The 13,780-nt window shown below is 34.0% G+C and overlaps 1 protein-coding gene across 1 annotated transcript in view; it reads left to right on the top strand.

Annotated features, from left to right (window-relative positions):
* The window catches only part of ADGB (androglobin), an 86,150-nt gene that overhangs the window by 28,170 nt on the left and 44,200 nt on the right, over positions 1-13,780 (top strand). Inside the window, exons 13-16 of the mRNA XM_040058131.1 lie at positions 469-613; positions 8,959-9,004; positions 10,642-10,807; positions 12,717-12,780. Coding sequence (XP_039914065.1) covers positions 469-613; positions 8,959-9,004; positions 10,642-10,807; positions 12,717-12,780 — 421 coding nt within the window. The remainder of the gene's footprint in view (positions 1-468; positions 614-8,958; positions 9,005-10,641; positions 10,808-12,716; positions 12,781-13,780) is intronic.

Below are 13,780 nucleotides of genomic sequence, written 5' to 3'. Positions count from 1 at the left end.
TGGAGGTTTCTTTTGCTAGTACCAGAATTGGCCTGCAAAAGTTTCCTTGGTTATCCTATGTTTTAGTGGTCTGGTAGCTATGAAGACCCATTTTGAGGGAAAAGACAAAAAGTACTCCGACACAAAACTTTTTTTTTGCCTTACCTCCATTCAAGTAGTATTTTTTTCTTGTCTAGGCGCCATAATAATTTATTAACTTCTGACATTATCATCTAGTTTTCAGCTGGCTTGGGTTTTGCTTTTTTGAGGGTTAGCTAAGAGGCCTTTCTATTATAGGCTTGTGTGTAGTGCCAAGCCTGTAACGATGAGAAATATATGAACATATGGATTCTGTGCTGCCCTAGGAATCTTTCAAAATAAAGAAAACACAAATTATTTTGACAAAATTCTGTTAAGAATAGTTATGAAGACTGTCATTTGAAAGAAAATGTATGGATTAAAGTGTTTGCCTTCTCTTTTATTATTTAGCCACTTTCCACAGTCGACCCTCAAAAAAGGATTTCATTCTATATCCCATCTCCCTTCTGTTACTGAAACGGATGAAAATGAAAGTGACAGTAATGGGGATATGAATCAAAACGGGAGATGCTCAAATCCAGAAGATTATTCTCAGGTAATAATATTTCTATTTTTTAACTTGACCTAGTTTTATATTACAAAGGATAGTGAAAGACAAAATAGAAACTATTTAATTCTGAAATATAAGTTTTCAGACATTTCAAAAAGCTTTTCCCCTTGCTTCTTAAGTGACTTCCCTACCCTTTCCACTTTAGAGTTATATTGTCGTGGCTTGGGTGGGAAAACTTTTTTAATACCTTTTCCTTTAACTTTCTTTTTTATGATTTTCCTTCAAATTATAAAAGTTACATTGCTACCACTGTCTTGGTTTTGCTCTTTAAAATCCTTTTGATGGGAGTATCTTAAAATACTCTCTAGTGTTTAAAATAAATCTTAGTTTATGTTATGAGTAGTTTATTTTGGCTACAGTGCAAGATGTACCCAGGCACGTGACTAGAAAAACGTAAACTTTATTAACACATGCCTTAAAATGGCATCCTCATTCAGGACTGAATGGGAAGACTTCTGTATAGATCTGGAAAAAGAGGTAAGGCTTCACTGCTCTTAAAGTTGGCCTGCTCCTAAATTTCAGCAGCTGTGCATTCTAAAGAAATCCTCAGTTATGATTTAGACCTGCAGGGTTCCTGTGGAGCTCTGTGAGAGAATGACATTCCTCCAAACAGGTTCACTAGATGCAGCACTGACTACAAGTTGGCTCGAACCACCCAAGCCAATGCTAGTTACTAGGTAGACGTCTCCACTGTAATTTTCTAAGATAGATAAGATTAATTTTACCTAAGTTTAATAAAACATTGCTAGGATAACTTTTGGAAGTTGTAAATACTGATTTTTGTTATACTTTTTTTTTTTTTTTCCCTCTCATTTCTGTTTTAAAATTGGAATGTTTATATGCTATCAAAGTCTGCTTTTAGATAAATCTTTAACAAAATGCTCCTTCTAATTTTTAAATCTTACATGCTTAATAGAGAAAAAAATTATGCATTCAAAGAGTTTCACGAAAAAAAAAAGCATTTCATACAGGAAAATAATTGGCAACATAGAGAAAAAAAGACTTAAATACTCACTTCAAAACAAACAAGCAGAGCTCCACTGAAGTTATTTCAATTGCTCGACACCTACAAAGAAACTCTATGTGGCAGTGCCAGCATCTCTTCAATTTCACTCTTACTGCAGCAAACACTACTCAGCAGACCATTTGATGGCATTTATCTTTTGGCTTTGAATTTTTAAATGAATGGGAAGTAATTTTCTATGTAATTTTTGGAGTATCTATTTATATTTCCTCTGCAGAGTACACTCATACCATTTTTATATTTCAGATCTATATGTATACTCTGTGTTTAGATAATGTATATGTGTGGATATTATTATTGGATTTAATTATTTTAAAATAAGGCGATTCTACAGTGAAGAAGATTACTTTACAATAGAATATATCTATGACCTGTGATTCTGTGATATATTTAGCTATTCAGTATTTTGTGTACATTTTATAAACAATAGGTTAAGGAGTACTTCAGTTGTACTTAACCTTTAAAGTATTTTTAATAATGGCATAATACAAAAATCATTACAAAAAGCAGCAGGTTAAAAAGTAGTTCTAAGTATGTCTTGGTTTGGGAGAAATTTGGAAGGAAATTTCCGAATGGGGTTTTCCTGGAAAACAAATTGAAGCTGTCCCTCCTCCCCACTGGCTCAGGAAAGATTTTCTTGGAGAAAAGTGGAAAAACCTGTTTATTTAACGTGAAAAGTATTCACAAACATGAAAAAAAATGAATAATATTAAATGATAAAATCTCTTGCTGTTCTGAAGTGATGGGAAATTCAGAAAGTCCTTGTCATGGGGTGTAGCTTGGCTCTCTCAGTCTCTTATCAGTCCCTCCTGTGCTGGAATGGGCTTCCGGTGGGCCACAGGAATTAGCATCCAATATTTTTTCTAAATTTTGAGTCCAAAACAAGTTTGAACAGTTCACAAAACTACAGTCCAAAAAAATTCTCTGCTTCAGCCAGCTAAAAAACTAACTAAAGGCAAAAGAAAGCTCATTCTCACTGTCTGTGTTGCAAACAACACACACTGAAAGAAAGAATGTGAAAGAACAGGTGCAATTTCTACAAACAATCAGGGCACTTCTTCTCCCCCTCTTCACTCTCAGAACCAATCTTAAAATGCAGAACTTGGTAACATAACATAACAGACGATTAGAAATACAAGCATCATAAAATCGCCCTAAAACAAAGTAGCATCTTATAGCATATAATAAGTAATGTTTTCATTACTTCAGTCTCTAGGTGTACAAATACAGATTTGGCTAGTTGCCAAGTGATAGAAGTTTATGTGCTGGAAGCATCAAACGAGTGTGAAACATCCCTTAGATTTTCTGCCCTAGTCCAAGAGTGATTTAGAAGGCTGATCTATCACAGTAGGACATGCAGTCAAGGAGAGACAAGGGCGAGTATGAAAATACCTGAGAGAGAGACACTTACAAAACTGGAATGGTTTGAAGAAGACATGAATGTGATCTAGGCTGAGGCCAATCTGATTCAGAGATGAAATGTAAGAAGTTATGAGCAGCTAATTGACTTGTACATGACTTTACTTTTGCCTCAATTTTAAACATAGCTGAAAAATGCTATGCCTGTTGATAGCTAAAGTATGCAAGTAGAACTTCATTTTTACAGATTGGAAAAGATAATGGCTTTTAACTTGAAAAACAATCTTCTTTTTTTCATATATTAAATCTTTTCATCAACAAAATTATATGGATACCTCTGGCAAATTCATAAAGGAAGAGCTTGGTTTTTTGTAGTTTTAAAGCTAGTTTTTAAAACATAATAATACATACTTTTTAAAAACAAGGCAATTAGTGATTAAAAAAGCAAACACCAAAAGAAAAACTTTGATATCCCAAATTCACTACATTATTGCTAATTTTTAGAATTTTGTATTGCAATATACTGAATGTGAATAATTTTGTCTCCATTTTAAACTGTGTGATTGCTAGTCAGGAGACATCTGCCTTAAAACCTTTGATACAGATTTGGTGAATCTTTGGGCTATAGCAGTTGTGTGCTTAAGCCAACTGAAATTCAGTCAGCTGCTGTGCCAGATGCTCAACAAGTTTAAATTGGCATATTTCAATTCACTCGAATGTAAACTGCATGAAGTAACGTTACTGAATATCTGATTCACTGTTCCTAAGCCCTGTTGTCACAGAAACAGAGACTAGTGATACATGAAAGACAAAATTCTAGGTGCTGGATGTACCTTCTTTGAAAAATATGAAGTTGAAAGACATGCCATTATCCATCATGTCCTCAAATTATTCATGCCAGAAATTGAAATGATTTAAAACTTTCCTTTTTTTTTTTTTTTTTTTTTTTTTCCTGACTCTCCTATTCATTGATTTTACTGTCCTGGAAGCATTTGGATTTGCATTAGGAAAAAATATTTTAAAATATCTGATTTTGGTAATTAAATTGATCTTAAATCACTGTTCTTAAGAAAATGCATTTTGTTAATTTTTAGTTTAAAAACTCCATAACATAGAGCCAAATCCTTATATGTAGAGGCTCTCTTTTATTCTTGTTCAATAGGAAGTTAAGTAAGTGTAGGACACATTGAAATACACATGAAAGTATTTTGTGGCCAGGAAAAAATCAAAACCGTAATCATAAATTGCACAGTCTTGCAGATTTATGCAACAGTAATTTTGTCAAATGCTTCTGAGAAAAAGATTATCCTGGAGTAGTGTTTCCTTTTAGATCTGCCATTCAAAAGCCTACTTGAAAATTCTTCATCGGGATGAATTTTTCGATAGAAGTTATCCCCAGTTCCATTGAGAATGAAGCTCTGTATGTTCTGTTTGAGGAAATGCAAAGCAAGAAAATCAGAATCTGTTTACCATCAGTGGGTGCAGTGGCTACTAGATGTTTTAATATACTGACCTGATTGCTATGTTCATACATCTTAAGCAGAACACTCATACTTCTCTTTGTGGCTTCTTCAGTGTCAAACTCCATGGCAATGCTAATTTCTGTAGCAAAAGTGTTAGTCTCCGCTCTCACTCAGTGACACAAATACAAAAAAATTGTTTTTTAATGTTTGTGATGTTCATGTTTCCTTCGTGTCTCTTACTTCAGTCAGTCCATTATATATTCAAACTCAGTCTTGTCTTCTCATGTGCAACTGATACTTGTTTATTTAATTTGCATGCTCTGTTGTGTGTTCTTTTCGTGTTCCCCATAAACATTACTGACTTGTGTCATATCACTCCAATCCTTCTTGTGTTGTATTTCATAAGTGCTGTGAATTGGAATTGAGTCACTAGGAGAGATAGGTAGGAAATTAAAAAAAAAAAACAAAGAACCAAAAAAAACCACGAAAAAACAAAACAAAAAAACCCCAAACAAACAAAAAACAAAACAACAACAAAAAAACCAAACAAAAAACACAACGCCCCCCAAAAAAAACCCCACACCCTATTTTCTTTACAAATTTTATAATTTTTAAAATTACCTCACCCTGAATAAAATGGAAAATCCCTGCTTATTGTTTTCAGGGAAAAATTATACATGGCATATGAGCCACATAAATTAGAAGAGGGACTTGAGAGGAGGCATTTAGACATTTGTGGTATAGAGACACTTTTATGTGCCCACAATTATCTACTTGCACATATGTTTTGGGCAGCTTCAATGTTAGAGACTGAAGAAAAGAGATGCCAAATTGGTAATCCAGTATTTTTTAGGCTGTTTCTATATCTCAGTTTGTGCACAGCTTTGCAGATGTTTGTTCTTTTGTAACATTACCTTTTTTCAAAATCCACCTCTGTTACCTCGCATTGCAGCTAAAATGAGAACTGATAATCCCTTTAGTGAACACAGTGACTGAGGAATAAAAAAAAGACTGTGCAAATGACTGTAGATGCAAAACTTTTTGATGATATAACTCTCAGGTCAACATCAAACTTTGAAATTTAATACAGGTTCTTAAGAAAACTTTTGGTCTTTTAATACAGATCTTAAGAAATATTTTGGTCATCTTTGTCATTTTGAAGGAATTGAAATGGATTTTTTATCTTAAAAATAGAGTACCTGAATTCCTCCACCTCCAGTTATATTCAGAGAGCTTATTTTTTGAAGACTTCTGGTTTTCACAGAAAAACTGGTGTATTAAGTTTTGCCATGCACCATTTCTCCAATAGAAAAGGCTACTGTTTTTGTAAGAATATCAGATAAATTTTAAAATTGATTATTTGGTAGATTTGAATAAAATAAAAGTATAGCTAATGTTAGGGGGCTGAAAAATGTGAATGAATCCTTGAACGATACAAGATAGTTATAAATTTATAAATTACCATTATTTTTACAAATATGCATTAATAATTATGAAACCTAAAAGATTATAAATCATATTTTTAAGTTATCTATGGAATTTTCATTCAGATTTGCTATTCACTGAAGGAGGAGCAATAAGTTTTCCCAGAACCTAACTGTGTGCATCATTCCATGTTCACAGCTGGATCTAAGTATTTCCTAATTTATTTCTTTAAAAGATACTGTGGCAGTAGAGCTGACTTTTCAGGCAATGTGTGTTCATTAAGAAGGAAAAATGCCTCCATTTTCTATTTCTGTGCCAATGTCTTAGGCACAGTACACAAGGGAGAAGAAAAGAATGAGAACTTCCTTGACACTCCAGTTTTCTGCAAGTCAGTGAAGATTAGGTAAACAATCACATCCTGTACCATTGAAAAAGCAGACAGCTTTTGACTGTGTTATGTTTGTGCTCCAAAAACTGAGTAAATGAGCCCATGGGACTCTCTACATAGCTGTGGTTAGATGCTTTCACAGCTTGGACTGTATGAAGCATCCAGATTTTCCAGGGCACATTCTCCTTCTATACTGGAAATTCTGTTGATGCAGTTTTTGAGGATTTTCTGTATCTCTCCAGGTTTTACTGCTGCCAACCGTGAATACTGAAAATTATATTAAGCTATCTCATGTCCATACTATAAGCATGGATCATGTGTACTGTCCATGAGCAATATATTGGGCAGAAAGTGCTAGACTTGTACAGATTTTGCAGTCTCCAAGGCTTACACAGTAAATCTCATACTTTTTGTACTTTGGACATGTGCAGGATTTCTGAGAAGAAACTCGTTAAATTGTATAGCTGACGTGTATCTGTTTGGTAAATCCTGTGACTCCTACAAGAAGTTCGGTAACACTAGAATCTTGAAAATTGTAGGCCCACATGGAGAAATATGACAGCTCTGTGCATGTGTACTTGTGAAGTCACAGTTTAAAGGGGAGAGATAGTCCATGTGATTTTTCAGACTCATATGTTGTGACACAGATCTTAATGTGACATGACAAGTGATCACTTGACTTGTTCTGAACGTTCGTGTGTACAGAATTCTGGAAACAGGAGCTGAAGTACATGGATATTTCCAGGATCCTATAGTGTCTTTTTCAGCTCATAGAAAAATAAGAAATTAATCTTTAAAATAACTATAAAATACAATATATTTCAATTACTACATTCTTAACGTAGGTGTTAACAATTTCAGCAGTATCTTAATTTTTTCTCTTAATTGCTCTTAATATTAGATCTGTCCCCAAATTTGACTCATGACCATTAAAAAAAAAAACACATAACAGACTGGGAATAGAATTTCAGATTTTTGCTGTGCAAAAATGGGACTTTCAAATTCCCATAATAACCAATATTACAGTTAAATTATGTGTATTAAATTATTTGCTACTTTCAGTTTTGGGATAGAGATTCTTAAATCTGTAGTTAATTTGCTCAGCTCTTTCCTTTGTTAATTCAGAGAATATCAAACACCTAAAATTTTGCCAGAAGTGAGATTCCTGAGCCTGTTCTCATGTCCTAAGATCATAGAGATTCTGTAAAATGCTGCAGCAGGAATACTTTAATTGGAGCTAGAAATTAAAGTAGGAAGCCATAAGGTTTTCCTCTAAGGAAGCATTCATAGATCCCTTCACATAGTGTATGCAGGGTAGTCTGTAATAGGAGGGTTGAAGCAGACCGGGATTTCCAGCACAATGACCTTGTGCAAGATTTAGGTACTGTTGTGGCATGCCATCCAGTCTAACTCAGGCTGTCTAAATTATGTCAGTCTGCACCTCAAAATATATTTCTTGATTGTACTGAAAAAGCATAAAAGCTGCAAGTCAGCACAGCTCCTACAGCGCCTCTTTGAAATGCAGAACAGAAAATCACTGTGTGTGTCCAGCTGCTGGCTGGGTCAATGCTACCAGCTTCAGCCATCAGCACCTTTGACACATGTGAAGATGTAAAAAGGTATATATGAGGAGTTTGGGTGGGGAGAAGGGTGACAAATCTAGGTAGAGGGAGACCCGGGATGAAAGGAAGCTTGCAAATTTGTTTGTAATAGCCTTTTTAGGCTTTAATATTTCTCTTTGCAAAGGCAAAACTAGTCCAGCTAAGCCATTAATAGTACCACATTCAAGTACTGGAAGTATACTGAAAACTATGCAATCTCTTTCTCCTGCTCAACCTCATGAAAGAACAAAAAAAGAGGTGGAACTGACACTTTCAATGCATGTTATATTGCAGACAGGAGGGCAGTCAGAAAGAAGGATGACTATGCTCACATTTTTAAATCAAAGATTTTAATCTCTCAAAGACAAGGACCCTGTCTTTGTAAATTTAATGAGTGGACTTTCTGAAATGCTAGCTAACTTCATTTGAATTTCAAGTGTAAGCAGCTATATTGCACTGATATTAGTTCAGCAATTCTAGCTTGGAACTGAGGTTGACCAGGATAAAACTGTTTGCTAAAATCATTAAGAAAGAAACTACTTTTTATTCATACAGTGGTAGAAAACAAAAGATGCTATTGTAATCAAGGATGCTGTTGCTAATGACTGGTGTGTACAATCATTTGCACAGAGTAAGACATGCTTGTTGGAAGAGGAGTCCTCTATATATTTTTCAGTAATGGAAACAAGAAGAATTGGTTGTAGAATAGAAGTATTAGTTCTTAGAATAAAAATTACTTTATTGTCAAAAAAAGTAATATCAAGGAACGTTGGTTTAATAGTGAAATTGCAGGTATGTGAAACAGCTTTTACCTCACATTGCAGATGACATGTATTTCTCTAGGAAAACATCAATCTGTCTGCTTGCAGTATGTATGTAGGTGTTACAATGAAATTTGCTATGTTTATTTTTCATTTAAAAACCCAGCCCAAACCCATGATGATAACTTACCAGCTTGTTTCTCTATCTTTGGAAGGACTGCCCCTAAATCAGGTATTTTCTCTAACAAAATAGTGGAAGATTACAGTCACCATCATTACTTTTTCTTGTTTTGTTTTTTCACTGTATAGGAGATGATTCCCTTTTTGCAACAAAATGCAGGGGTATCCAGTAAAGGTAAGTGTGTAAAAAGTTTATAATCAGAGTTTTCCCATCGCATGTTGTTTGGCATCAGTGTTAACCCTCATGGACATATATCAGTAGTCTTTCTTTTTTATGGGTGTTGATTTCACAGGAAAAGATTTCAAAGAACTGTATAATATACTTCATGTGTAATTACATACAGTAAAATCTTCTATTTGGTGTTCAAAAAAATTCAGACACTTCTCATAAATTACTCTCCAGGAGAATACAGTGAATTTTGTACACAGAGCTCTTTTTTAAGGGCTGTGAATTATAGCATTTTTTTTCTGAAAAATGAAAAAAAAAAAAAAAAAGAATCAAAACCCAGCTTTCATTTTAAGGAATTTTCCTTTGAAATGTGTTTTATATCGTTATTTGAAGAGTATTCAAAATTTTTTCTAAACAAATACCTTATTTTTTAAGTTACTTTGAATGTTTGGAGGATTTAGTCAGAAAAATAAGAGGCTCTTAAAAATGAGATCACGGTGGTTGTTTTACTGGAAAGCTAATACCCATGTTAACCTACACTGAAGAGAAAGTCTAGATTTTACAGCCTTCAGGTTTTTCCTGAAGTTTTTCCACAGCAGGCAGTTTTTCCACAGCTGAAGGAAAGGAAAAAAACCGTTGGTGCCTCTCCTTATATTGCATTTCTTTCAGTTCTTGAAAAATAGCTGCAAACTAATTTAGAGCCACACATTAGCTCTGTGTGTGTTGGTGATAATGAAATATTATTAAGCAGATTTAAATATAAATTATGTATGTTTCTAATAGCTTTCTCATTTGTTATACCTGATGTTTGAATACTACCTTATCTTTTTCCTCAGCAAGAATTCTGAATTAATAGCAGTTCATTTCTTCTATTCTCAGTTGTTGATCTATTCTCCAAACTTCTTTTTAGGCCAGGTCAAACATTTTCAGTAACTATTTATATGAATCTCAGAGAATAAATGCAGAAAATGTTACATTACAACACAAAAAGTTATTGAGTGATTGCAAAATCTGTCTACATATGTCGGTATTTATATTTTGTTATGAATCTGACCTTAATTCTGATTTTCCCACAAGAAAATTCATGTAATCTAGTTCAAAACTATTTCTATTTAGAAGTCATTAGACTGATTTGTGTGAGTGGCATCATTAGGGGTACTAAGTACCAGAGGCCAGGCTATGATCTTTGTGTCCTCCAAACTTCTCAGTATTTTTTTCTGTGGGTTGTAAAATACTGCCTCATTAGCCTTTCACTGAATAAGAGCTTTGGAGAAGGGGATGTATTTTTCTTTATATAGATGAATTTATATTTGCAGAAATCATATGTATGTGTACCTAACAAGATATTAGTAGGGATTCTAGGACACAGTTCAGTATATGATAGTTTATTGAGGCAGACTATTTAAGCAGCTGCAGATGCAAACCCTAAATTGCCATATAGAGTTGCGTCAGTCACTATTTGAGCTGTTTTGGTTAGTGGGATAGCTTTTAGTTTTAAACTGTATGCATAATAACTGATGTATGGATAATTTTCTTGTAATTTTAGGATAATTTTTAAGAATGATACTTGCATATAACATTTAAGAATGATAAAATTTGCATATTGTCACTGTATTGGCTCTGTGTGTCTTTTTATCTTGCAGAAGAAGATGACAATATCAGTTTAGATGCAAAACAAATGTCAGAAAAAGGTGATACTGATATGAAAAGCCAGACAGAGGCTAAATCAAAGGATGAAACAGCATCAGAAAAGATTTCAGTTTCCAGGGAAACCTGGATTACCTTTGAAGACTTCTGTGTTTGTTTCCAGTAAGCAATAGAGAGGTTTGGGTTTTATTCTATACAGCGTAGTGTATAACAATGTTAAAATTCAAAACATGACTATATAAAAATTGCATCTTCTCAACGGATCTTTGTATAGCTATCCTGCCTTTCAGAGTGGCTTCAAGGCTACTCTTCAGACCAGACATACTGTCCCTGTTGACAGTGGGTCTGTAGCTGCAGCCCTGCTCTGTCCATGGGGTGTGCCCTCCAGAATACAGCAGAGAGCACAACACCAGCTCCATGAAGCAACTGTCAGTCTGAGGCAGGGACAGAAGACTGTAGGTCACGGAATGTCGCGGCCATGAGGTGCTTTTACAACCCATGAGACACTGGGCAGACGCAGTCTGCATCAAGACAACGCAATTCTAAAGAAAAGAAAAAGTTGTTGAAATCTGTTGCCATCAGCATAGCTTTGCTTGATCGACTAGATGTTTTGTCTCTCTCCCTTTTCAATGTAATTCCAAGGCATTTATGGCTCTGAAAATGTAAAAAAAAAGCTAGTGTACTTGTAGCATCATATCTTCAGCTTCTGTCTTTCAGATATAAGGAGCCTGGTACAATATATATCCTTTAGGGAATCTAAGATTGCTGAAGGAGGTAATTTTATCAGAGAAAATTCACCCAGTTCTTTTCTTGCTTGAATATGTAACTGAGATTTCTTTGTGAAACTTCAATTTGCATAATTACGTGTTTAAACTCTACTCACTCTCTAAAGGAGAATGTATAACTTTTATACCAGCCAGCAGTACAGGAATTTAGGAAACAGTTTAGGAATACAAATTCATAGATCACTTTAGGCCTTGTTAAGATTTCTGTGCTACTTTCAGGTAGTCCTAGGTCCAGGAAGATAGGACATTCAGGGAAAAAAAAAAAAAAAAAAAGTACCACAAGCAGTTTAATTTTCTTTAAAAGTCTTGCTCACATACAGAGAATTTGAAATATGAACTTTCTACTTTATTAGCCAAATGTTAAAGTACTGCTGACCTTTTGTAGACCAATATTAATATTAAGGCAAAAAGCGTTTGTCAGTTTTTCTCTAAATGAGTGAGAGTTTATTTCCACAGTCAAATGATAAAGTAGCTGTTAACAGAGCATCTTGGTTGACCTTTGAAGAATTTATACCTCAGAAGAAATTAGGCATCTAAGATTTTAATTTTACCTGTCTGTTCAGTTTGAAGCTTTTCCTTCTCTTTTCCTTCTCATGCCTACCTCTCAGATACAGTGAAAATAAGAAGAATGTAATAGTTCATACCAACTTTGAGAAGTGAGGAATATTTTCGTTATTGCAGGAATTGATATGTTCAGCAGTAGATCAGTATCCATGTGGAGTTTCTGAGTAATCACAACATTGGTTCAGATCGGATTCCATCCTCAATTAAAGCTGAAGCCATTTATGTCTCCCTTGTGGAAACCAAAATCAGAAAAAAACGTTGCGAGAAACTATATAGCTCTCTGAAGGTCTGCAAACAGCACAGAACAGAAAAAAAAAAAAAAAAAATGTATATAAAACAGTCCTTCTTTCAATTATACTTTGTATAAAACCTCATTATGGTAATTTTCATGTAGGTATGGAAATTTTTGAATAATATTTGCATATTACCGTTTATAGATTGAAAATAAGCAAATTAGTGGCCTGACCCCCAATGGAAAACTGTAGAAATGCAGCAAATATATGAATTAATTTCAGCTGCTTTCTCTGGAGGTTAATTTTATTCACCTTTTTTATAGCTAAAAATGTTGAACTATTTTTGAGAAATAGCTGTGAGTCTGACTTGTGAAAGTAAAATTAATATCTTGTGCTATGAAGTAGACATTTACCTAAACTATGTAATTTATACTGGTTATTTTCTTACAGTCATATATACCTTATATTTCAATTTTATATTCTTCTTAGGAACCTGTATGTTTTCCACAAGCCACATACATATGCTTATAATTATCAGAAGACATGTTTTAAGGTAAAAGTCTGTATTGTGCCTTTTTTTAAAAAAAAAAACTCTTACACAATTAGATAATGCATGTATCCTAAAGGATATCGGTAGAGCATATAGAATTGCTAAATAATACTGAAAAATAATAATGTATTAAGATTAAAGATTAAGATTACAATTACAATACAAATGTACGTTTGCAAGCAAATATTCAGCATTATGTATGTGTTTAAGAAAAAGAAAAATGCTGTGAATGCTACTACACAATAACAAAAAATGGCTTATGTAAAAAAAAAAAAAAAGATAGTGAATCAGATTTACAACCACTCTTTATTTTGATTTAAAACTACCTTTTAACAATTTGGTGTCTAAATTGAATTTTATGATAATTCAGCTACAGAATCTTCTCTTCGGTTCTCCTTCATCTCCTCTTGTCACCTAAAACCCAAATTGTGAGTTTGTCCAGCATAACACCCCTTTTTCTCTTTAAATGCTAAGTCCTTTTGCTATTTGCAGCATCCTCTTGCAGGGATTTAGAAATACTCTTTAGTTACCTTCGAATAATGGAATTTCTCTAAACCTGCCATTAGTTCATATCATCAGAAGGTTTTTTGACATATCCTGTCCCAGCTCCTTTTTATAGTGTTATCTGAAGTGTCGAGCACTAAAATGTAAACGCCAGGCAGGACGTTAATGGAAAATCCTGTACTGGGAAGGCTAACTACATGGATTATGCTCCATAATTGTAGTGCACCTGCAATTTCCCACCTCTCTGTAATCGCATCACAAGAAATTTTCCTAATGACTGCGCGATATACTTTTGGAAACCATAATCAGCATTAAGATGATGTCAGCTTGTGGGCTCTTGTGCCAAAAAATCCCCTAACCCTTTGCTGTAAAACCATTCTAATTTCTAACATTGAAAGAGACATTTACAGTGTTAAGTAAATTCTGTATCATACTTAGAACAGAACATTTTCATGTTATGAAAGGAGGATAAAAATACCAAAACAAATGGATTTACATA

The sequence above is a fragment of the Hirundo rustica genome, chromosome 3, assembly GCF_015227805.2.
Source record: "Hirundo rustica isolate bHirRus1 chromosome 3, bHirRus1.pri.v3, whole genome shotgun sequence".
In the NCBI taxonomy this organism is placed as follows: domain Eukaryota; kingdom Metazoa; phylum Chordata; class Aves; order Passeriformes; family Hirundinidae; genus Hirundo; species Hirundo rustica.
Note: the sequence above shows the minus strand (reverse complement) of the source record. Positions and strands in the feature narration are given on the sequence as shown.